This window comes from Zootoca vivipara, chromosome 7 (genome assembly GCF_965207765.1).
Source record: "Zootoca vivipara chromosome 7, rZooViv2.hap1.1, whole genome shotgun sequence".
In the NCBI taxonomy this organism is placed as follows: Eukaryota; Metazoa; Chordata; class Lepidosauria; order Squamata; family Lacertidae; genus Zootoca; species Zootoca vivipara.
In genome coordinates, this window is record NC_142590.1 from 82,667,795 (window position 1) to 82,692,790 (window position 24,996).

Here is a 24,996-nt window from a genome sequence, read left to right on the forward strand (position 1 = left end):
CTTCCACACTGATACATAAGGACTTGCCCTCCCTCGTTCTTCATCTCCTATGGCGCTTTCTGAAGAACACAACTATTAATTAGGTTGCCAGAAGTATTTCCAGGGTCTAAGTAATTAATAGTGATCTCAGGCCTGGAAGCAAAAGGACCACCTACCACATAATAGTAAAATAAATAGGGGCTTCATCCCAAGCAACACAAAACAGGGGTACTGGCAAGACTCGAAGGTCCAGCCAAAGGAATTATTAGAGGTTTTTGTTATGAGGTATGATAAAAAGAGCTTAGTAACATACAGGCTGGCTGCATGACAAGCGAATAGTAGGGAAATGATAGAAACCGATAAATATTCAAAGGGTACAGGCATGGAAGAGTGGGAATTTTGTAAAGGTAAAGAGAAAGTGACCACTCCAGGGTGGAACTGCAAAAGGCAATACACTGTGGGGAAAGCAGGGGGAAAATATTAGACACTTCAACTCTGCCAGAGACTGCAGGGAAAGGTCTCAAGCAGGCCCGGCTCTAGGTGTAGTCCCGGTGGCGCGGAGTGCTGTGCGCTGTGAGGGCGGGGGCACCGGAGCGATCTCCGCGTCTCAGCGCCAGGGCGCCTGACCTGCTTGAGATGGCTCTGGTCTCAAGAGTGTTCGGTCCCCTGTGGTACAATTCAGAGAGGAACGCAGCCACATAAAGTGTTCAGGGAACAGGTAAAGTGACCATGAGCAGCTTCTCATTTTCCCGCACAGAGCATACCTGCCAAGTTGCTGTCGGAGAAATAAGGGACTGGGTGGAAGTAGCCGACCGGAAGTAGCGCTGCCACCATTTTGGAACTGGGCGGAGCATGCTTGGAAGTGACTTTTGATGCTGCTTTGCCCAGTTCCAAAATGGCCGCCGCGCCAGAAGTCGCGCTGCAGCCATTTTGGAACTGGGCAGAGCAGCATCAAAAGTCGCTTCTGAGCATGCTCCGCCCAGTTCCAAAATGGCCACCGCGCCAGAATAAACCGGGAAAAAATCCATTTTTTCAGCTAGGATTTCCTGGGGATTTCCCACGAATACGGGAGATTTCCCGGGGAATACGGGGATTTCCCGGGGAATACGGGAGACTTGGCAGCTATGGCACAGAGTATTTGCTTAACTTTGCCATGATGATCCATGGGACCTTAAAAACATTATTCGAATTTATATTCACTGAAAGGGATTTTTAAATACCGCTTCTCGTTTTCCATGAAATACCAAGGCGTTGTAAAACACACCGAATGCAACAGGAAGGCCCACAGGTCACCCACCCTTGCTTTATGCCACGTGGTTTCTGATTCCAACCTGTATGCTAAATAAGAGCATGGTGCTGATAATGCCAAGGTCGCAGGTTCGATCCCTGTATGGGACAGATGCATATTCCTATGTTGTACCGTCAGAGACAGTATACCTCTGAATGCCAGTTGCTAGGAATCACAAGTGTAAAGAGAGCGCTGTTATTATGTCTGCATCTTTTCAAATAGCCCACAACCCATATAGGAGCTCCAACATCAGTACATACAGGGTGGGTATGGTAGACGTTGCCAAAACAACGGGGGAAAGGATCTCTCTTTGGATCCCCCACTTGAGGTTGGATCGCAGAGGGGGAGCCTGATGTTATCTGTAAGGGTGACTCCCTACAGGGAGCCAGCCCCCATCATCCTGACGTCCACCTCCCTCGTCAAGTACAGAGAGCACCAGTGGTTCTGAAGCAGCCAGAGGGGGAGGGAGAGACTCGGAGGAGAAGAGAAATCAGAGGGAGGAACAATGGGAAAGCTCGGGGGCGGAGGGATGCAGGAAAATGCTTAGGGATGCTGCAGAGCCAGGGCACCAACCGCTGAAGGAGGAAGCTGAAAGGGCATCACTCCTTCCGGCGCCAGAAGTAAGGAGAGCACCGCAACGCAGGTCAAGGGGGCGGCGTTTTGGGGTGCCCAGACTACTTTGCTGACATAGGAACAGACGTACGCCATTGCCGGATTCTGATTCGGGACGAGAGGTCATGTTTTAAGCTGTCTCTACACTGTAACTAAATAGCACAATAAACGTCTTTGAAGACAAACTGGACTCAGGCGGAGTTACTCTAGAGTAGCCACGACAACCCTCTGACATTATCCTATGGCCCCAGGGACACATTCTGAGGGGGTCACAAGACAGCAGCTTTATTGACTAATTGAATGTACTGCAGATGGTTATGGAAATGTGTTTCAGCTGTGAACTCACTGGCTCCCAGCCCTTCTACGATTACATGTCCATGCTTCATGAACCCTCCCCCCCCCCCCGAAAAAAACCCTCCAAGGGCATGGCGCTTGCTTTTATGTTGCTAGAGATAATTTGAAAGATTCCCCAAGCAGCTTGCAAATTGGATTAATGTGCCCCGAGAGTGTCCCAGGAGTACGGCTCGCATGGCAAGGGAATATGGAAAGAGAGATTCCCCCCCCCCCCCAATCCAGAAAGTGCATTAGATGCTGTCATGGCAGAAGGCACCTCGAAAGGAAAAAAACACGAGCTTGGAAGGCTATTAAAGTGATGCATGCCACACAGCACCAATGACACAAACCAAAATAAAGGAAGAAAGGCAACATGTTTAACTTTGCAAGTGGCTAGCCTAGAAGGAGAAAAATGGCTTGTCCAGTCAAAGCATAGAATTGGCATTGTTTCAATAGACAGACTGTTTCGGGGAGGGGGAGGGGGGGCAATCTCTTAGGGTGTGGTTTCTAGATAGTCTGAAATTTCAGCCTACCGTTTTGCCTGCCAACATGGGCCAACGTTTGATGCATTCCAGCTCCCTTGAACGCAGCCGACAGACGCTCAAATTAAAGCTGACGTTCAACCTGCCCTCTGCATAATCTAATAACAGGGCTTGTGTTCCTTCAAATTATAACAAAGCTTAGGACTTCCTCGCCACAAATGCAGGCTGTCGTTTAGATTTTTCATTTGACGTATCCAGGTGGCCTAATTTGGGGAGTGGGGAGGGCAAGCTTGATTTTAGTAACATGAAGAATAGAAGGCCCCGTTTCGTGTTAAGGGGAAATGGCGCTGAAAATGAACACCCAGAATACGCTTCCCAGGTCTCCACATCAAAATTTCGTACCAGAGAAGAAAGAACTTCAGTAAATCATGGCAATGTATTGCTCCGTATCCTGGATGCCCCTTTTTGGTGCGGCCACCATGGGGTTCTGCTGTCAGAAGAGATAACCAAGCTTTTTTCTTCTCCACCCCTCAGCACCCAACTTTATTTTATCTATTTACCTGGCAAGATTTATATTCCACTTAATCAACAAAAACTCTTCACATGAGACAATATATTGTTCTTTATTAAATCTGCATGCCGCCGTTCTTCCGAAGGGCATTCACAGGGTGCTTCCCAACATAAAAATACAGAACGTAAATGTAAAACACCTAAGAAAACAAAAGCAAAACAAACCAATAATTCCCCTCCCTGCCTCTGACCAGGGGCAGATCTACTATGAAACTAATGAAGTTTAAGCTTCAGGGACCCTAATCTCAGAAGTGACTTTAGTCCATCATGTTTAAAATTTTAGACCCAATTAGAGTCACACAACTCAAATCAGTCTATGATGTATAATGCGTGTACAGTGGGACCTCGGTTTACAAACACAATTGGTTCCGGAAGTCTGTACTTAACCTGAAGCGTACTTAACCTGAAGCAAACTTTCCCATTGGAAGTAATGGAAAGTGGATTAATCCGTTCCAGACAGTCCGCGGAGTACTCAACCTGAAGCGTACTTAACCCGAGGTATGAGTGTAATTGGTTCTGGAAGTCCGTACTTAACCTGAAGCGTACTTAACCTGAAGCAAACTTTCCCATTGAAAGTAATGGGAAGTGGATTAATCCGTTCCAGACGGGTCCGTAGGGTACTTAAACTGAAAGTACTCAAACCGAAGCGTACTTAAACCGAGGTATAACTGTATATAACATTTCCCTAATTCTCATCCTCCCTCCCATAACTCACAAAAATATAAGGCATAGGAAATTTTAATTCACACCAGTGACTTTGACGTGTAAGATAATCCAGTACAGCACAGCAATTTTATTCTAAATCTGAGATGTAGCAGTTCATTTTTTGTAAAAACATTGCAGTGATCTGTCATGGAACAACTCTATTGAAGAAGGTAACAGTGGTTACTCAGAACTTGTTGCTGGTTGTGAAGGCACCCCCATGACGGTTCAAGATTCAGGGTTCAAAAATGTAGGTCCACCACTGCCTCCGACTGCTGCCCCATTGGTGTTGACCCATGACACTTTTCATTTATTTTAATTTGTACTGTTTTAACATTTTGATATTTGCTGCCCTGGGCTCCTTCGGGAGGAAGAGCAGGATACAAATTCCATCAACATCCTGCACTTTGTTCCCACAGTGGCCAACTAAATGCTTCCAGGAAGCCCAAAGGGGGACACAAGACCTACCTAAAGCTTCTAGGGACTGAACCTGGGAGCTTTTTCCAGAGTTGGGATATGCTATTTTTACGTCATCTCGAGGAAATGCACAAACACAATACAGAAATCCTTCTCCCTGCCTGCCCCTGGGATCTGATGTTATCGTGCATTGTTAAACATGGTTATACCGTTTAGATGTGCTTATGCTGTGCAAGTTACTTTGGAATATTACTTGTTTCTTATAATAAAAGTGGAGGTTTTTTTATCACCTAAAATGCACTTTATTCCAGCGAGCTCTGCCGTTGCACCAGAAACTGAACATTCACAAATACCATGTATTCTAATCTCGAGAATGTTAACAGAAGGTAAATTGTTGTTATTTATTTAATTTATTTTTATTAGATTTATATACAGTCCTACCTTGGTTCTCGAACGCCTTGGTACACGTATCTTTTGGCTCCCAAATGCCGAAAACCCGGAAGTAAGTGTTCTGGTTTTCGAATGTTTTTCGGAAGCCGAACATTTGACGCGGCTTCCGCTTGAGTCCAGGAAGCACTTGCAGCCAATCGGAAGCCACGCCTTGGTTTTCGAACGTTTCAGAAGTCGAATGGATTACGTTCAAGAACCAAGGTACAACTGTACCACCCTTCATTATAAGGGTGTTGTTACTGGTGTTGTATACTGGACCATCCGTGTGCACATTGCTTACAGTACAATAATAGGAAGGTAGATAAGGTATTCTCAATTCCTGGGTCTACAGGGAACTGTTTTATTAACCTCTTTTCCTGGGGTTTATGTGGGTTTGCCTGGCGCTTAACCCATCCATCAGTTTCTCAGGTGAGAGGTACCAGGACCCCCCCTTCACTCTTGCATCCTTTGACATGGGATCGGGTTCCTCCCCATGAAAGAGGGGAGTGTGGTATGTGCTTGTGTGGTTACCAGAATCCCATGGGCAGGGCTTCTTCACAGCAATTCCTCCCATCCGATCATTACTCTGCTGGGAGGGAGCAGCACATTCAACTTGAACCTGAGCAACCCCTCCACATTTTGGAAGTGGCATTATCCGCGACATTCCGAGCCGTTAACACGAATGCAACACTCCTCATTTAACGCGCCTTGTTTTCTTCTCTCACCCAGGCTCGAGAGAACCAGTGCAGAAAAGCTCTTGCCGTGGCAGGTGCAAAACGATCCGAAAGACTCAGGTTGGAGATTCCAACCTATGTCCCTGACCACCCTCCACCTGACGTCTTGCCCACCAACGTTCAGTTTAAAGCTTTATTATGGCGGATGAATCCCAAGCAGCTGAGCCATGATCTCAACTGGCATCTGCCAAGCATGACTTCAGCCGAGCGTCCAGGGTGTGGTTTGAATGGCAAAATAGAGGAGTCAATGTCAATATGTTGAATGCGGACTTCATGCCAGTGGAATGCTTCCAACCAGCCGAGGTGTCCAGATTTAATGGGATGCCATTCGCCTGGAAATGCCGCCGCCGCCAATTAACAACACCAGCTCACGCGGTGGCATGTACAGCAGCAAGAGAGAGATACCTCTGACCTAGCCAGAGGAGACACTCATAGCAGCTTATGTAGGCTGGTGATATCATCCGCCTGTGCCAGCACAGCACCCTCCGCACTGAAAGAACTGGATCGGGCACACCCAACTCTAGCAGGATAAATCACACAAAATAATATTTATTAAGTCACGATGGTGCACTGGGTAATGCCGAACGGAACAAGGCCTATAATAGTGCTGGGTCTATAGAGCAAGAACTCAAGAGGTCGAAACTGGACACACACACACACACACACACACACAGGAGAGACTCTGCAGCTGGAACAACTGCAGAGCAGGTGAAACTTCCTCTTCCTGCTCTGCATTTGCTGCTGCTATCTCTGCATGAGAGGTGAGCCACAAGTTCATCCCTGGAGGATCACACAAATACAAACACACACACAAACACACACACAAACACAAAAACAAACACACAAATTGCCTGGACTTCTGGGTGGTGTGGGGAGATAAAAACAGACAAAGAAAAAACACTATGTTGATGCGGCTGACTTCTGGGCTAGGGAGGGGTGTGTGTCAGTGTTTGAGCTTTTACTTGTACCTGCTGCTTAGTGGGTGGGAGCATCATTTTGGATTTTATTTACAGTGGTACCTCTACTTATGAATAACTCTACTTACGAATGTTTCTACTTACGAATGGAGCTCCATCCGCCATCTTGGATGCGGTTTAGATTTTTTCTACTTATGAATTTTTAGATAGGGTTGCTTCGACTTACAATTTTTTTCTCCCAATGCATTCCTATGGGATTTGACTTACATTTTTTTTTGACTTACAAATGTGTGTTTGGAACGCATTAAATTCATAAGTAGAGGTACCACTCTATTTATTTATTTATTTATTTTTGCTACTTCGCTGCCCATGTTGTTGTCCCTGCTACTGGGCAGAAGCTGCTCCTTGTGTTTTATTTACACTCTGTATGGAATGTTAACATTTTGTAAGACTCTTTTTCTTTTCCGTTTTCTTTTATAGGTTTGTAAATGTTCTTCAGTGAAGCTGCCTGGAGGTCTCTTAGGTGACACCAAGCAGCTTATAAGTTTTAATAAATAAAAAAATACTTCTTCTTCTTCTTCTTCTTTTTTTTTAAAAAAACTACAGTATACATTAAATTAAGTTGCAAAAGGAATCAAAATCTCATTTCAAGAGGATAAAGGTCTTCAGTTCCTGGTGGAAAACAAATGGGAAGGAAGATAGCCTAACTCAGGGCTACCCAAACTGCAGACCACAGACCACCAGCGGCCACAAGCTTCATTCAGGCGGTCTGTGCTGTGTCAGTAAAAATGCAATTTGAAAAAGACCATACAGCATATAATAATAATAATAATAATAATAATAATAATAATAATAATAATAAAATTTTATTTATACCCCACCCTCCCCAGTGAGAGCTGGGCTCAGGGCGGCTGACATCAATAAAGTTACAATAAAACGTAAAAGAAAGAAAAACATTTGATTAAATTGCAGATTAAAATACCATTTATATTTTAAAATTGTTTTAAAAAGCAGCCTCATTTTAAAATGGCCCAAATCAAAACCCAGAGGCATCTAGCATAGCACATTGCAATTGCTACAACAAAACCCTCAGAAATTTTCAAGTGGCTCATATGTGTGGGGAGTTTGGGGACCCACTGACCTTCCCTTTGGAGCAGGGAGTTCCACAACAGATCACTACCACATGCCATCAACCATGCGTCCGACAGGAATGGCGCAGGCAAGTGGGCCGCAATGGCTGATCTGAAAGGATGGGCTGAGTCACACAGGAGGCGATGGTGCTTTAAGTAGCTTGGCCGCAAGCTATTTAGGACTTTGAAAATGACAACTGCACCTGAATCGCACTCGGAAACTAAGGGGCACCCAGCTGACTCCATCTTTCAAGCAGAAGACCATAAACAGGCAGCTAACAACTCCCTGCAAGTAAAGAGCTTGCAAAACAGGGTCAGAGCTTTCCCGGTATCTCCCCTCAGCTCAGTCAGGTAGAGCATGAGACACTTCGTCTCAGGGTCTTGGGTTCAATTCCCCACCTTGGGCAAAAGATTCCTGCATTGCAGGGGTTGGACTAGATGGCCTCCATGGGTCCATCCAGCTCTGTGATACTATGAAGTAATAAAGAAACTATGCTTGGCTGCTCCAGTCTTGCTTCCTGGTGCTGCTAGAGCTCTCCCTCCACCCACCCACCCACCAGCCAACAACAATTGTTCTCAGGGAACAGTTTTGCACTTGTCTGCTCAATCCCAAACCCGTTTAACATCTCAAGAAGATGCTGCAGTCCAGGAATATGGAACCTGCAGCCTTCCAGATGTTGCTGGCCTACAACTCCTGTGATCCCTGAACATTTGCCAAGCAGGCTGGGGCTGGTGGGAGTTGGGAGTCCAATAACATCTGGAGGAGCAAGAGCACCCCAATATTGGCCGTATTTCGCCCGGGGATGCCTACACAGGTATTCCTGCTTTCTCATCCTGCCCATCCTCCAAGGACGGAGGACCCTGCAAGGACTTACACCCCCACCCCTTTGTCTGCCCTGGTCCTGCAAGTGGGGGTACCAGACCCACAGAAAAGGACCTCTCCTTTTGACCGCTAATCTCGAGTCATTAACTTCTGTTTAAGTCGAACACGTATCTGTGCTACGTCTCCTGGAAATCCAAATACCCATTTATCATTGACAAATTTTAAGCCTCACGAGGGAATGTGGTAAAGAATGACAGAGTTGTACTGGATTTCTCTGATGATGGATGGAAAAACTACATGCACACACATTCTATATAATAGTAATAACAACTCTCATTTCTCTGAACACCAAGCTACCGCCACTGATTTGGGGTCCCTCACTCACCAAGTAACCACCATTTCTTGGAAATGTCATCCACGACATGGTCAAAAATCTTACCTACCCTTTCATTAAAGTATTGAAATTCCAATGGACTGCACCAATGTTTTTTGATGCAATCCAGACTGTTTTAACTTCAAAGGATCCATACTGGCTGCTTGACGACGCTTAAAAGTTTTGTGTCTGAAAACAATTTGGGTCAAACTCGACTTAAGATTAACAGTTGCGCATAATTATTTCATGTGGGGAAGAGTTTAATGAAACAATGCTGAACAAACACATCATACTTAATAAGCAAAATGCATACTTTCCAGCTGCCGGTCATGTTTAATTTGGACGAGGTCTTTTTTTTATTCATATATTCTGTACAGTACTTTAAAAAAAAATCAAGTAGAGAAAAATACCAATGATTAATGTATTTTTTGGATCCTGTGATCTGAAGCCGTTTGTTCTTTACTCTAATGATAGCTTTTGGATAGTACAAAGTACATGGATCCAGATAAAAACAGGATTCAGATAAAATAGATGGAGGGAGATGCAAGTGAAATGAAATATATTGTGGTTTCTATATTTTCTCCACAAGCGCAAATTGATGAGTAAGGAGATTTTCAAAAGCCAGAAATTGCTAGGAAGAAAAACAGCGCTGGGACCCTATTCTACGGGAGGCTGTGTCTGGCAGAACAAAGTTTGGAAACAGGTTTGGCATGCAGTGATTTTCTTAATCTCCTCCCCACCCCCCAACAGTACAGCTTGACAGTGAGCACTGTCGCTTATATAACCAAAACGGCACCATCATCATTGAAGAAGAAAATGTTGGCAACCTCAGGAAAAAACTTCAAGGTGCGCAGAAGCATTTTTCTGTTTTAGATAAGGGGGGGGGGACAAACTTCCCTGTGAGAAATTAGCATGCTCAGTAGTCACAAAATGCAGACTGTGAGTTGGGAGGGGGAATGGGAAAGGGAGGAGAATGGAATGGAATGGAGTGTCTTGGAAGAGGGCGTGGTTGGCTAGCACGCTGATAAACATGGGCCACCCCACACCGTAACATTTTGCTGCAGGTACCACATGTCATTTATATAGTGTTGCAGAAGTTCCAATAAAATCTGTGGGAGCTGGCTGATCATGTACATCAAAGGTGCCTTTTCAGGACTATAGAATCTCAGAACGCAAGTGGGAATTTTCCGTTTGGAGCATCGCCCCTACAAAGAAAGATCTCCTTGCTTGTAGAAAACTAGCATATCAGAGGAAAGGGAATTATCTCCCCTTATGTGTCAGTTTTCTACATGCAGGGAGGGTTGAAAAAAAGGGGTAGCTAGCATTTGGAAATGCAATTCTCCCATCGGCAGCCTGAAATGGTATAGTCCTAGGGGGATTCTACCATTTAATTTTCATTTTTGCTGAATGTGATCAGCCTCAAGTTTTGCTGAATGTGCCGTTCCTATTTCCACCTAAGTGCCATTTAATTGGAATCAGACTGTTGCACTCCTCCTCCTGTGAGCAGCTGTGCTTTCAGATACACACAGCTGACGAAATCAAACACGGGTCCTAGCAGTGGCAAAAAAATACAGTTTGTCTACTTGGGAGACTCGTGACCAGAACTTCCAATTAGTTCGCGAGCACATAGAGCTGTGCCTTCGAAGGCCACTGCACTACTCAAGTGGAGACAGGCTTCTCCCCACTCCAACAGGGAAGGGCAATAGCTTAGTGACCGAGCATCTTCTTTGCACGCAGAAGGTCCCAGGCTCCATGCCAAGCATCTTCAGGTAGAACTGGGCAAGATTCCCTACCTGAAACCCGGGAAAGATGCTGCAGTGTAGACAACACTGAGCAAGATGGACCAATGGTCTGATTCTGTATAAGGCAACTTCCACTATGCAATTTTTGATCCTCAAAGCCCTGGGATATCTTTGCAGCAGTTCGTAGGGGAACTTTTTCAGCTAAAAGGCAGAATTCTTTTCAGGGCAAGCTTCTGAAGTAGACTGGAGGGCAGAACCAGAGGGAAAAGAGAATGGAACAAAATAGGATGGAACACATCCCTCTTTATCCTCCATCCAGCCAAGCAAGCGGTTTTATCAGAGTTCAAGGATATGGCCCAGCCCAGCAGAAACGCTCAAGGAGGATGTGGGTGGAGAAGGGGTGTGGTCTGGGGGAGAGTGCCAAGGGCCGCATAGAAATTCCTGGAGGGCCACATCTGGTCCCTGAGGTTCTCCACCCCGTGCTAAAGCAAGAAAACCATTTTCCAGACAACCTGAGCAAAATCAGACCACATGAAACAGGACTTCTAGAACAGAAGCCTTTTTCGGATTACTTAAAAGAAACACTAGAAGTATGATGAACTCGTGAGCAGGATTTGAACTATGAGCAATGGAAGGAATTAGAGATCATTGAATTGTTGCTATGGTATTAAGAGACAGGTGTTAGGGTACAGCAAAGGGGGAGAAATTAAAAAACACTGTGGGAAATGGTGTGGAAAGTTGATGAAACAAAATAAAAATTCATGATGTATTGGAGTGTATGTGTTAATTTTTGGATAATTCAATGAAATATAATTAAAAAACAAAACAAAGCAGGACTTCTGCAACAGTTTAATTGATTATTAAACCAATAAATTGGACTGGGAATGCCAGGAGAGAAGACAACTGCTGCACAAATTAATCCCAGGCTGAGAGGCATCCCAAATGACGCACCCCCTAAATTTTGCCTGCTCTCTCGCGAAGGAAGGATGCCGATGACAACAACATCTCCAGTCTCCAAATTCTAATAAAATGTACTAGCGTTTCAATGAAACCGAGAGATTCACAGCCAATAAAGTGTATCTGTTCTATGATCTGCTTCTTTGAAGCTGGTGGTGTTGCCAGCACTTGAAAATGAAATGCACATGCCTGGGATCAGAAAAACAGCTGAGAGGATTCTTCGCAGCCTTCCCCAGCCCGGTGCCCTCCAGATGTTTTAAACAACTCTCCCACCAGCTCCAGCCAGTTCTTAAATCATCTGCAATTTGTGTGTTAACCAAGAGGCTAAGATTGCGTATTATCGGTGTTGAAAAAAGTATTTAATTTTTTTTTTAAAAAAAACCACTCCACATTCTGCAACGGGATATTCCAAATCTTCCACCAAGGAAAGCTTAATTCTGTAACCTATACCAGTTAATGCAAATCAGGGGAATTTTTGACTTACTTAGCTCCTGGTGGGTATGGGGATGGACAAGAAGCTATTCAAGGAATAATCCCATCCTCCTTGGCTACACAGAACATTTTTTTATTTACTGTAATTCCTTTTATCTCTCCAAGCTTTGCTAACATAAGCTTTCAAGCTTCTGTTTCAAGCTTTCCAAGCCTTTAGCTAGATCTACTATACAGTGGTACCTCGGTTTATGAACACAATTGGTTCCGGAAGTCTGTTCATAAACTGAAGCATTCATAAACTGAAGTAAGTAATGGAAAGTGGATTAATCCGTTCCAGACGGGTCCGCGGAGTACTCAACCTGAAGCGTACTTAACCCGAAGCATGGGTGTAATTGGTTCCGGAAGTCTGTTCATAAACTGAAGTGTTCATAAACTGAAGCAAACTTTCCCATTGAAAGTAATGGGAAGTGAATTAATCCGTTCCAGATGGGTCTGCGGCGTTCGTAAACCAAAAACTCATAAACCGAGGTGTTCGTAAACCGAGGTTCCACTGTATTCTGAGCACATACAAGGGCGTACGATTTGGAGCATGCCCAGTGCATTTTTGCAGCCAGAATACGCCGGGGCGCAATTCTGGCACCTCTCAGGTGAGTGCCACTGTGGGCCGGTGCCCCCCCCAACCGCTTCTTGCATTTACGTACTTCTGAGAAGCCCCAAACGAATTATTTCAAGTCAAAACGGAAGCTGGCCAGCCTGTATCAGTCTACACGTTTTTTAGATCTATGACTTCACCTAGCTCCTAGTCGCGACTGGTCAAGCTACGGGGCTGGACTAATTTGTATTTTCTTGAATCCATCTCCCATGTAGAAGAGGCGGGCTTTAAGCTTTCCAGCCAGGCCTCTCCCATTGCACACATGCGTGTTTGCACAAGGGCTTTTCCGAGCTGCCCTAGCCATCCTCCTGTATCTAAGATGATGAGGGAGATGGGGGCACATTTATTTGACCTGCACCAGAACCAGGGGCAACCCCAAAACCAGCTAGGGAGCAGTTTGCCATAGTTTTTAGTGCTTCTGCGGGCGATGAACGTGGCTGTTGTTAACCCGGCATCTGTTCAGGGCTGCCCCGAGTTGCCCAGCGACTTACTGCGAGTAAGTTCCGGCACCTATTTTTCCGGGGGGGGGGGGAGTGCCAAGTGCACCAATAACATCTTTCAGTGTGACTTAAGTTTTACGTAACTTGCACACCGTTTTTGGAACCGAAGCACCAACTCCCCAGTGTTGCGAGTCCAGAGTGACCATGGAAGAAGGCCCACAATGGCTGACTCGCTTCCTTTCCCTTTTGAGTTTGGATTTTATTAGCTCCAAGAAGCACAAAGGTAGAGACTCTTTCTCAGCGGCTAAAGAGACCCCTTTCCATGCTGAGTGGGTGGCTCTGGGACACTGGAGACGGAAAACCTGTCACGGAAACTGTAATGGGTCTTCGACCACTACACCTCCCCTTCCAATGGACCAAGGAGCTTTCTACAACCCATTCGTCTTCGTCCTAGAACCTGGTTTGAAGACCTGCCATCTACTTACTCTGTCACAGACAACAATCTGTAAAGCTGGGGGTGGCGGGTGAGTTGAGTCTGCAAAATAACTGAAAACAGGTCATGGTGTCCCAACAACTCCTTCGCCAAACTTGGAGAAGATTGTAAGAGCCTTCAGCCAAGATGGAAAATGTTAAGTTCCAAGCCGTACAAATCAAAGACCCTCCAAGCAGGCTTAGCAGGAAGATGGAGGTCCTGGGAACCAAGGTTGTTTTTTTTCCTCTAGGGTTAGCATATGTGCAGGCAGAGAAGGCCAGTAAGCTGCTACTCTCAAAAAAAAATGTTTGCCTTAAAATCCAATAGAAATCTAAAGCTCAAAATGAGGCCTCAGCCCCCATCAATACTGTCCAAGCCATGCATTTGGCTGAGTGGAGTGGAGTCTTTGATCTTGTGGGTCCACACACGTTTCTCTTTGGGTATATAACCTTCTGCAACCTTTAAAAATCGCATTGAGAAGCTGGGACACACAGGAAACCTGAAGCATACACATTCCACAAGTTTTATCATTCTTTCTGAGTGCCCCCAAACCCGTGCCAAACTGGTTACACTAATTGCATTTTTTAAAAAAATCCTTAAGAGTGAAATCGGTTTTTAATTGATGTAAAAATCCACATGTGTCATCAAACTAAGAATGTCAACTGAGCTCAGTCCTATTGTGGCATCAAGCCCAGAAAGGAAGGTCCAGTCCTGGAAATGACAGGGGCAAAAGGGAGAGGCTCCTTAACCCCTGCACTACCAACTGAATGTCTCTTCCCAAGGCCGCTTATTACTTAACTAGTGGATTTTAGCCCGTTTAAAAACGGGCGCTAGAGGAAGCGGCCTGCCGGGACTGGCTTGGCGGTGGCGGGTCTTCCCGCCACCACCAAGCCAGTTCGCAGCGGGGGCTTTTCGCCGTTTGCCTTCCCCTGAGGGGGAGGCAAACGGCGAAAAACCCCGCCGCGCCGCAATTCGGCTCCGGGACTGGCTTGGCGGTGGCGGGTCTTCCCGCCACCGCCAAGCCAGTCCGCAGCGGGGGCTTTTCGCCGTTTGCCTTCCCCTGGGGGAGGCAAACGGCGAAAAACCTCGCCGCGCCGCAATTCGGCTCCGGGACTGGCTTGGCGGTGGCGGGTCTTCCCGCCACCGCCAAGCCAGTCCGCAGCGGGGGCTTTTCGCCGTTTGCCTTCCCCTGGGGGAGGCAAACGGCGAAAAACCCCGCCGCGCCGCAATTCGGCTCCGGGACTGGCTTGGCGGTGGCGGGTCTTCCCGCCACCGCCAAGCCAGTCCGCAGCGGGGGCTTTTCGCCGTTTGCCTTCCCCTGGGGGAGGCAAACGGCGAAAAACCCCGCCGCGCCGCAAATCGGCTCCGGGACTGGCTTGGCGGTGGCGGGTCTTCCCGCCACCGCCAAGCCAGTCCGCAGCGGGGGGTTTTCGCCGTTTGCCTTCCCCTGGGGGAGGCAAACAGCGAAAAACCCCGCCGCGCCGCAATTCGGCTCCGGGACTGGCTTGGCGGTGGCGGGATGTTCCCCCCACCGCCAAGCCAGTCCGCAGCGGGGGCTTTTCGCCGTTTGCCTTCCCCTGGGGGAGGCAAACGGCGAAAAACCCCGCCGCGCCGCAATTCGGCTCCGGGACTGGCTTGGCGGTGGCGGGTCTTCCCGCCACCGCCAAGCCAGTCCGCAGCGGGGGCTTTTCGCCGTTTGCCTTCCCTCGAGGGGGAGGCAAACGGCGAAAAACCCCGCCGCGCCGCAATTCGGCTCCGGGACTGGCTTGGCGGCGGCGGGAAAAAGGGGAGGAATTCCTCCCCTTCTTCCCGCCGCTGCCAAGCCAAAGCGGGCCTCCCTCCGCGCCCGCTGCCGCTTCGGCTTCCTCGGGTTCCCCGAGGAAGCGCCGTCCCATGCCGGAGGTGTGCGGCAAGGCTGCCGGGGGGGGGAGCGCTTCTCTCCCCCGCCGCCTCACCGCGCACCTCCAGCATGAGACTGGGCTTCGGAGCGGCGGTTGGCAGAGCGGCAGTTGGCTGTTCCCTGTGTCCCGAGAGCACGGGTCCAATCCCTGTGTCCCTGGTTGTCCCTCCGTCCAATCCCTGTGTCTCTGGGGGACATGCGCAGTGACCCAGGGACACACGGGACATCTGGACGCAGGGACAACATGGACATTATTATATAGGATAGGATTGTGTTACTTAAATTTATTGTTTTGAATTTGTTTTGTACTTAAATACAGGTGAAACTCGGAAAATTAGAATATCATCGAAAAGTTCATTTATTTCAGTAATTCAACTTAAAAGGTGAAACCAATATAGGGGATAGACTCATGACCTGCAAAGCGAGATATGTCAAGCCTTCATTTGTTGTAACTGTGATGATTATGGCGTAGTAGGGCTATTTTACATTTTCAATCAATTTTCTCTCTTACCTTAAGGCTATTTCTGTCTTGTTCCCTGAGATTCGTTAATACATAGAAAGATAGAATCATAGTGTTGGAAGGGACCCTTGGGGTCATCTAGCCCAACCCTCTGCAATGCAGGAATATCAACTAAAGCATCCACAACAGATGGCCATCCAACCTCTGCTTACAAACCTCCAAGGAAAGAGTCCACAACCTTCCCCGAAGGACTCTGTTCCACTGTCAAACAGCTTGAACAGTTGTATACGGTATATGGCAATAGTTTATCACAGTAACTTCTAGTCAAGTCGGATTATGCAAGCTTTCAGACTATGCAGAACTCTTCATCTCATATCTGCCTTCCAGTAATCCTCATTAACTCAGACTGTTTCTGCACTATATGTGTTCTGGAGCATCAACAGTTGGGAGGGTCTCAGTCCTCCCAGCCTCTCAAATTTTGCAGCGCAGCTATGAAGCTCTACACTTCAAGCAAAACTTAGGTACCCTGTTTTAGAATACTCACAGCTTTTCAAACAGTCCCATTATTATTTTTAAATGATCTGGATAACAACAGCACAATTTCCTAAATGATGCCCCCTTTTTTTCAGAACAAAGGCAATTCTTATTTTGTAGCTTTCTACCAGAGCAGGCTTAGCAACAGCATTTAGCTATTCGCTCTAGCTGGCCAACAACCAAACTTTGCTCTCTGTTAGCCCATCGTCACAGACTGTGCTTAAAGTGGCAAGTGCCCCATCTATAGGGAGACTACTGCAGCCCCCATCCCACCATAAGACACTTGCTGTGTTATTGTGCATAAGAAACAAGACCGAAAAGACCAGGAGCTCAAAATTAGGAATCCAAAATGCAAGCTTTCGGCTGAAGGAGGCGGAATGCAGCTGTGGTGCATCTGCCCACCAGAGAAAGAATTACATACAAAAAACAACAGAAAACTTCAGGACTTATTTTCAGAAGTAAGGTGACCATAGTTCAGTGGCAGAGCATGTGCTTTAAATATAGTAGGTCCCAAGTAGGGCTGGGAGAGACTCCTGTCTGAACTTTGGAAAGCTGCTGTCAGTCAGTGTTGAACATACTAAGCTGAACTGACCACTCAAATAGAAGGCAGTGTTCCTATGGCCTCCTCCTAGTACCCTAAACACATGTCTAGTTTGCACAAGCAGGAGAATAAGAGGAAGAACCTGAATCTGGGTTGCTCAAAGTGCCATGCGCTCTGTCACACAGCACAGAAGGCTATGCTTAAAAAAAACTATGGAGAGAAAGCCACCAGGAAGGGTCTAGCTAGCCTAGCTAAGCTAAACCCTTCCACCTGGCATGACAGTTTCCCATGTGTGGCAAGGTTGGGGAGACGGTAAAATATAATCCTGGCAGTCATTGGGAGTCCCTGCCTGTAGTTCTAAGTCAGGGGTGTCAAACTCAAATTCATCGGGGGCCGCATCAGCAGTTTGGTCACCCTCAAAGGGCCGATTGTATCTGTAGGACTATGTGTCCACTCTTTATTATCATAAATTAATAAAGATGCATGGATATTATTTGCTCCAATTTGTGAATATTTTTTTACAGGCTAGCATTCTCTAGGGCCATGGCTTGCTGCCAGATAATAGCCAAAGGCACAAGTGCAGTTATCAACTCCATATTTTCATTGCTTTATTTATTCAGATATCTGTGGCATTTATATACCTCCTAATTAACCATGTTCCCTGGGCAGTTTGCAAATTAGAAACAATAAAACACAGATGCAATTAACAACTAAATACAATCAATATGAAAGCAGCACCAGTACAAAAGTCTGCGTAAAACCACCATTAAACAATACAAGTTGCAGTACAGTACTAAGATTTGGAGACCATCATCCATGCTTTTGTAACTCCCACATTTGATTGCTGTTGATACATCACATGTGTGGCTTCCCTGGTATTTAAATGAGCATAAAATCATACAGTTGTAAAGCTGGAAGGAACCCCAAGGGTAATCTAGTCAAACCCCCTGCAATGCAAGAATCTCAGCTAAAGCATCAACGACAGATTCCTATCCAACCTCTTGAAGCCGAAGAAACGGGGCCTGACACACGCACGCACACACGCCAGCAGCTTCGGGGAAGGGGGAAGAAAGAAAAGGGGCTTCCCCTTTTTTACCTTGCGGAGGTAGCTAATTGGCATGGGCGGTGAAGGCAGTCTCCATGCCGCTGCCGCTTCCTTCCCGCTCTCGGCCGCTCAGCGGGAAGGGGCGGCGCCTAGAGGCGCCTGCAGCTTCTGATTGGCTGCAGGAGATTTCTGTGGCCAATCAGAAGCCGTGCTGGAATATTTTTTTTGTCTGCCACATATTTTTTTTGTCTGCTTTAATGTTTTTACTGCTATTTTAAATGTTAGAATTTAAATGTTGTGTTTCATGTGAGTTGCTGTAACTCACCTTGGGTATATGCACCCTAAAGAGGTGGGCTTAGAAAGCAATTTTAAAAATAATTGACAAGCCACGCCCTTGGAGAATCCAGTTATACTAGGAACCCGCCTCCATTCAGAACAGTCGCTCCTACAATCCTAGTCCTGATTGAGGACTAGAATTCAAGCCTTCTCTGCCCCGCCTAACTGAAGGGCAATGATCGCCTTCTCCCGCTAGGCAACCCAGACTCGTCGCAGAGAAAGATCAGAGTTTATTCAAACAGTTAAAAATATTCCGTTAGCCGCAGGGGCCGAGAACTGGGAGGGGTCTCCGGAGTAGTAGCTACTTGCTTTGCATTCTAGCTCGGCGCGCTGCCTGGAAACGGATTCTCGCCGAGAACAGAGAAGACCACCGTAATCGCGAGGAAAAAGGTCTGCGCCGGCTCTGGGCCCCGGGGGTTTGTTGGATCGTGCGCGCACGAGGTTGCTTGTGTGTAACCTGGAGCGGCAACAAAGGCAACCCTCGCGCTCTGGCCTTGAAGCCGGGAGCAAGGAAAGCGGGCTTGCTTTGCAAGGTTGTTTGGGCAGAATTGAATGTTCCTGGAGTTGAGCGAGGTGGAGGGGAGCAAATCTGGGCGCGCGAGGCCCGCAAAGCTAGTGAAAGCGCGAGGGATGGGAAAACTTCTCTTGCTCTTTGCGCAGCTTCTGATTGGCTGCAGGAGATTTCTGTGGCCAATCAGAAGCCGTGCTGGAGGGGGCGGCGCCCAGAGGCGCCCGCAGCTTCTGATTGGCTGCAGGAGCCTCTGGGCGCCACCCCTTCCTTCCCGCTGAGCAGCGCTGGCCAGCCCGCCCGCCGCCGCCCAGTGCCGCCTGCAGGGCCGTCTCTGGGCCCGGGCTGGGGGAGGAGGACGACGCAGGAGGGATCCTCCTCTGAGGCCGCTGCTGCTCAGCGGGAAGGAGGGGGCGGCGCCCAGAGCTTCTGATTGGCCGCAGGAGATTTCTGTAGCCAATCAGAAGCTGTGCTGGAAGGGGCGGCCCCCAGGGGCACCCGCAGCTTCTAATTGGCTGCAGGAATCTCCTGCAGCCAATTAGAAACTGCGGGCGCCTCTGGGCGCCGCCCCTTCCTTCCTGCGGAGCAGCGTCGGCCTCAGAGGAGGATCGCCTCCCGCGTCGTCCTCCTTCCCCAGCCCGGGCCCAGAGACAGCCCTGCCGGCGGCGGCGGGCGGGCTGTCCAGCGCCTCTTCCATTTCCTCGCTCTGGGCCTGCGCGGGCCGCATGACAAGGTCTGGCGGGCCGCATTTGGCCCGCGGGCCTTGGGTTTGACAACCGTGTTCTAAGTGATCCAATTGAGATACAGGTTTACTGAGTCATCTTCCATTTGCGAGAACTAGGCCACAGCAATGCAATAAAAATTGCTCTCATGCCTCCATATCCTTCTTCCCGTACTATGCCCTTTCCATTTGGGACAATTTCAGCTTTTCGCCTGTCATGTTTCTTCAGCTAAAGGTAAAGGAACCCCTGACCATTAGGTCCAGTTGTGACTGACTCTGGGGTTGCAGCGCTCATCTCGCGTTATTGGCCGAGGGAGCCAGCGTACAGCTTCTAGGTCATGTGGCCAGCATGACAAAGCCACTTCTGGCAAACCAGAGCAGCGCACGGAAACGCCGTTTACCTTTCCGCCGGAGCAGAACCTATTTATCTACTTGCACTTTGATGTGCTTTCAAACTGCTAGGTTGGCAGGAGCTGGGACCGAGCAACGGGAGCTCACCCCATCGCGGGGCTTCAAACCACCGACCTTCTGATCAGCAAGCCCTAGGCTCTGTGGTTTAACTCACAGCGCCACCCGCTACAAATGTCATTTCAGCTACAAATGTAATTTCTATCCTACTGTCCTGGGGCAAAAACGGCACTCAGGGCAGCTTGCAACCTTTACCTTCGCCATTTCATTAAAACAACAGTATAAAACTATCAACCAAGGAGACAGCACCTGCAGTTTAAAGTCAAGCATAAAAATGCTATCTGCCACATATGGGTGACTCTCAACTTGCAGAGAGGTTGCGTTCCAGGGATAAAGCCAAAATCGTGTATAGTCAAAACATACCGGGTGCAATGGCAGGTGGGATTCCCCAAGTCCCCCCCCCCGATGCTCAGCCCCATTTTTAATTAAAAAACTTTTTTTTGCCTAGCATGTAAAGTTGAATATGCAGAAGTTGAATGTGTATGAACTGTGAGTTACTTGTATGCAGCAAAAACCTGCTGGAATAAAACAGTCTAGCAGCCAACCTTTCTTAATGGGGAAAGGGGTTCCATACTTTAGGGTGCAGCCAAACTATGGCTTCTCTCACTATATCAGTGTTTGCCAACGGCTGCCCTCCAGATGTTCTGGGTTACAATTCCCATTGTTCTCAATCATTGTTTGTCCCGGCTGAGGTTGATGGGAGCTGTAGTCCAAAACATCCTACGCTATAGGACACATTAACTATAACAGGGGTCTGCAACCTTTAAGACAAAAAGAGCCACTTGGACCCGTTTCCGAAGAAAAAAAATAAACTGGGAGCCGCAAAACAGGGACGTAATTAGAAATCAGAGGGCCCCATAGCAAAATTTGCTATGCCCAATAATCAATGCCCCAAAATGCCATAGAAAATTAATCAGGGCCCCAGTGTACCATAAATCATAATCAGTGCCTGATGTAAATAATAATTAATAATGAGGGCCCAATGTCATCCTCGTCATTATAAAAATAACTTTGAGTTTGGGCTGCCTTGATTACTGGGAATGGGCAAAACTCTGGCTCCCTCATTAGGACACCTGTATGGTTTCATGTGTGTTGCTCCCATCAAGTGAACTTATAAAATTTCCTCATATTGAATCAACCCATTGATTAATACATCTACCTCAATCTCCTGACCAGGCCGGCAGGAGGCCACAGGCAGGCCGCAGGCAGGAGCAGCAGCAGCAGCAAACACGCGCTCCGAGCCCGCAAGCCTTTTCTGCTGCTGGGCGGGAAGAAGCGCGCCCGTTTTAAAAAATAAATAACTCCGCCCCCGCCCCCGTGAGCCTATTGGCTGCAGAAATGCGGCGGGGAGGGGCTGATGCAGGGAGGGGGCCGACCACGCTCCCCGGGCTGCTAACGTCACCTTGCGTCCTTTTTGCACAGCGGAGTTGTGGACTCCGGCGGGCGCCGTGCGGGGTGCAGGCGCACAGCGCGCCGCCGCAGCTGTGTGCTCCGGCGGCGGTGGGCACCGCGCGAGTGTCTGGCGGGTGTGGCGGCCGCCGCCGCATGGCTCAGGCGGCGCATGGCTCGGATGCCTCCTCCCCTCGTATCCGCTCCGGAGCCGCAGCAAAGGTGTAAAAGAGCCACATGCGGCTCCGGAGCTGCAGGTTGCAGACCCCTGAACTATAACTTCTGAAAATGTGGCAAATGTCGGCTGTCGTTCAAGGTGGGAAAGGCGTCAAATTTCACAAGGGCTCGAAAATGCATTTCCCCATTTTTCCAGACTTAACACCTGTAAGCAACTTCTCAGACGATCACAGAACTTGCACTCCTCAATAGGTGCACATTTCCCTGTTAAGATATGCAAAAGAGAACAAGCGCTCCTTACAGGTCTGGCCCACTGTTTGCAGATCGTGGCCATTCCCTCTGTATTTAATATGTGCCACATGAATATTAATAAAATATAGTAAAAAAAAAAGCTACCATGCTGCAAATAGCTGTGGAAAGCATTTCAAGCGAAGGGAGAGGGTGGAACGAATCCCGAAATCAAACGGGATGGAAGTTTTCCAGTTCCTGAAGATTACTGCCCGGCGAGTTAAGCTTGACCAATATTGGACAATCAAGGGGGAGGCTAGCAGAGCCAAGAAAAACCCTTCCCTCCCAGCCGCCTTCCTTTTGCAATCGAGATCGGCACCACCACCTTCAGGTGCTTGGCTGAAGCCAGCAAAGTCTCTTCTTCATTATTAGCTGTGATCTTTTATTAGCTGTCAGAGACTGGTGCTGGCTCCTCCAGGCAAGCTCCCTGCCATGGCAAACAGAAGCAGATCCCAAACACATGTACATGTCTGTGTGTAACCCTTTCTCGCTGCAGCAAAATATCTGCAAGCTGACAGATCGGCAACCTGGGACTTCTGGGGGGGGACGGGGGACGACACCACACCAAAATTGACAAAAGAGTGTGTGCACGCATGCACAAACCCACATGTTCACCCTCCTCAACTGAGTGAGCTGAGAGACACACATCTGGCAAAGCAGGCTCTTCTCCACCCAAAAATAAAATAAAATAAAAATCAGGCCGCAATATATTGGCTTAGCTTTTAAGCTGCTGCAGGAGACTATTGCCGCGTTAGCTGCAATGGGCTACTGCAAGCACTTCTCTGGAATTTGTCCCAGATGAGCCAGGCAAGCTCAGGGGAACCATTTGGACTTAAAACTGAGCCAGGGCTCATTGGGGCTTAGCAGGAGAACCTGCTGCCCGTCCCCAGGACATGGGAAGCAAGGAGAGAAGGGCTTCCTTTGTGTGTGGCAGTGCCTGTTCCTCATGTAACTGTGCATCTGGCACAAGGGGCAAGTCTTTTTACACACACAGCACATTTATTGGGGGGTTGGGTTGGATGCCTGTACACAACCCCTAATTATTTCCCCTATCCTTTCATTACAGAAGGAAGACCAGGTGGCTGAGTCTACATAGGAGACAGATTTATTTTTTAAAAAATCCTCTGCAACTTGCAACTTTGGCTCCCCACATTGGTGCAAAATTGCATCCTTTCAAAACAGGCTCAAGCACTGAAAGACAGGGAGCCACAGTACCAGGATCTGGGGGGACACGACCCAGCAGGGAAGTGTAAGTTTTAGGAATCCCCAAAAGAAGATCCGCTCTGGAAAATGCTCACACAATATCAATCCCTCGTGTTCTGGGCGGATTAAACTTCCATCTTGGTTGTTCTGTTCTGTCCCATTAATGCAACTTTACTGCCCTGACCTATTCAGAAAGACTTCAGCCCTCCCCTCACCAACCGCTTTTCAATCCATACTGATGGGTGTCGGAGGTTCGGGACACTGGAGTAAGTGGTGCCACAATCATGCACATTTGTGTATATGGTGTAAATACCAATCAGAATCAATATTGCTGCATGGGAGGGTTCAACTTCTTCCAGTTTCGACTGTACTTAAATACACAAACTCACACATAAAACGTCACAACCGTGAACTCCGCATTAATCTGGAGTAGCCACCGCTTCCTATTAATCATTCACACTCAATAACCCTTACAGCGCAATTGTTACGGGTGCCTATTCAGCAAATCCCGCTGGTTTCAGTGCAGCTTACACTCATGTATGGGACTGCTGCATACTGACGGGGCTTGCGTTTGAGTAGGCACGTGTAGGATTGCACTCCTTATTTTTTTATTTTATTACTACTACTACTACTACTACTACTACTACTATCCTAATTATTCTGACTTCGAGGCCAACAGAGCAATTAAAGGGCATTGCGAATCCATTTTAAGCGTTGTCGCCTCTGCGAGGGTGTTCGGCGCGCACTAAATCCTCTTGCCCACGCAACTCCCCATCCCCAGCCGTTCAGACGTTCCCGACTGCAGCCGCGCTTTGATTTTAAACGTGGGAATCCGCTTTACCCCTTGACGCTCTATGGGTGCAACGGTGCCGCGGCCAACCCAGCTCCTTGGAGACCAGCAGCAGCAGGGCATAGCCGAGGGAGTTGCGAGTCTCCACGCTCCAAAGCGGCAGTCAGGGACCCCAGGCGCAGATGCAAGCCCAAACCCACGCGCCCATTAAAAAATAAAAATATCGCGCGACTGCTTACCTACGAAGAGCCCCACGAGCCACCAGGAGCCGAACATGGCCAGGTCCAAGCCCCACGCGGAGGTGCCTTTGCAACAACCTGTCCCTGGGAAACAGCCGGGGAGGGAAAAAACCAAAGCGCGCACGGAGAGGAGGCAACTCCGGTGCTGTTTGGCTCAGCGCGCACCGCCTGTGCCGGGGAATCCCCGGGGATCCATGTGCTGCTGAGAAGCGAAAGTCCCGGGCAAGCGGGGAGAGGCAGCCCACGGGCAAAGGAGGCCCCGACGGGCTGAGTTTGGCGGTGGCTGCTGCTTCAGAGATCGAGAGAGAAACACGCCGCGCTCCTCTCTCCTGCTGCCGCTCCCGCAGCGCACGGCGCGTTCGCTTCTTCGGAGCCGCAGCGCCTGGCTGCCGATAGTTTTAAGGGAGTTCGGCAGATCCCAGGTTCGCCAGCCAGAAGAGGTGGAGACTGGGGAAGTGGTGTGGGGGGGGGAGCGAGGGAGGGCCGGGAGGAGAGGGGTGTCCCCACGTCCCTCCACGCACATTTCGGTCACGCCCAGCCCTGGCCGAGTCCCTTCGCCGACTTCCCCACTCCACCCCCAGCAGAAATTATTTGCGGTCTTTCCCCCCACGCCACCATTCACAGACCAAAATCACTTTAAAAGAGGATTAGAGGAGAAATTCGTGGAAGGCGAGGGCTGCTAGCCACGATGGCTTTGCGCACTGTCAGAGGCAGCCTGCCTCTCTAATGCCAGCGGCTGGCTCTTTTATTTTATTATTGATAATTACATTTATAGCCCAGCTTTTCCTCCAAAGAGCTCAAAGATAAGTGAGCTTGGTAATATGGGGCCCTGAGCAAGGACATAATTTGGCGCCACTAAATATTTCTTATTTTCACAAAAAATCCATTTTTTGCATGATTGCTTTTTATGGGT

General features: G+C 48.2%; 1 protein-coding gene across 1 annotated transcript in view; it reads right to left on the reverse strand.

Annotated features, from left to right (window-relative positions):
* The window catches only part of APCDD1L (APC down-regulated 1 like), a 44,179-nt gene extending 19,678 nt beyond the window's left edge, over positions 1 to 24,501 (reverse strand). The window contains exon 1 of the mRNA XM_035122457.3: positions 24,084 to 24,501. Within this exon, the coding sequence (XP_034978348.3) occupies positions 24,084 to 24,120 (37 nt within the window). The 5' untranslated portion in view covers positions 24,121 to 24,501. The remainder of the gene's footprint in view (positions 1 to 24,083) is intronic.
* Between the last annotated feature and the right edge of the window lie 495 nt (positions 24,502 to 24,996).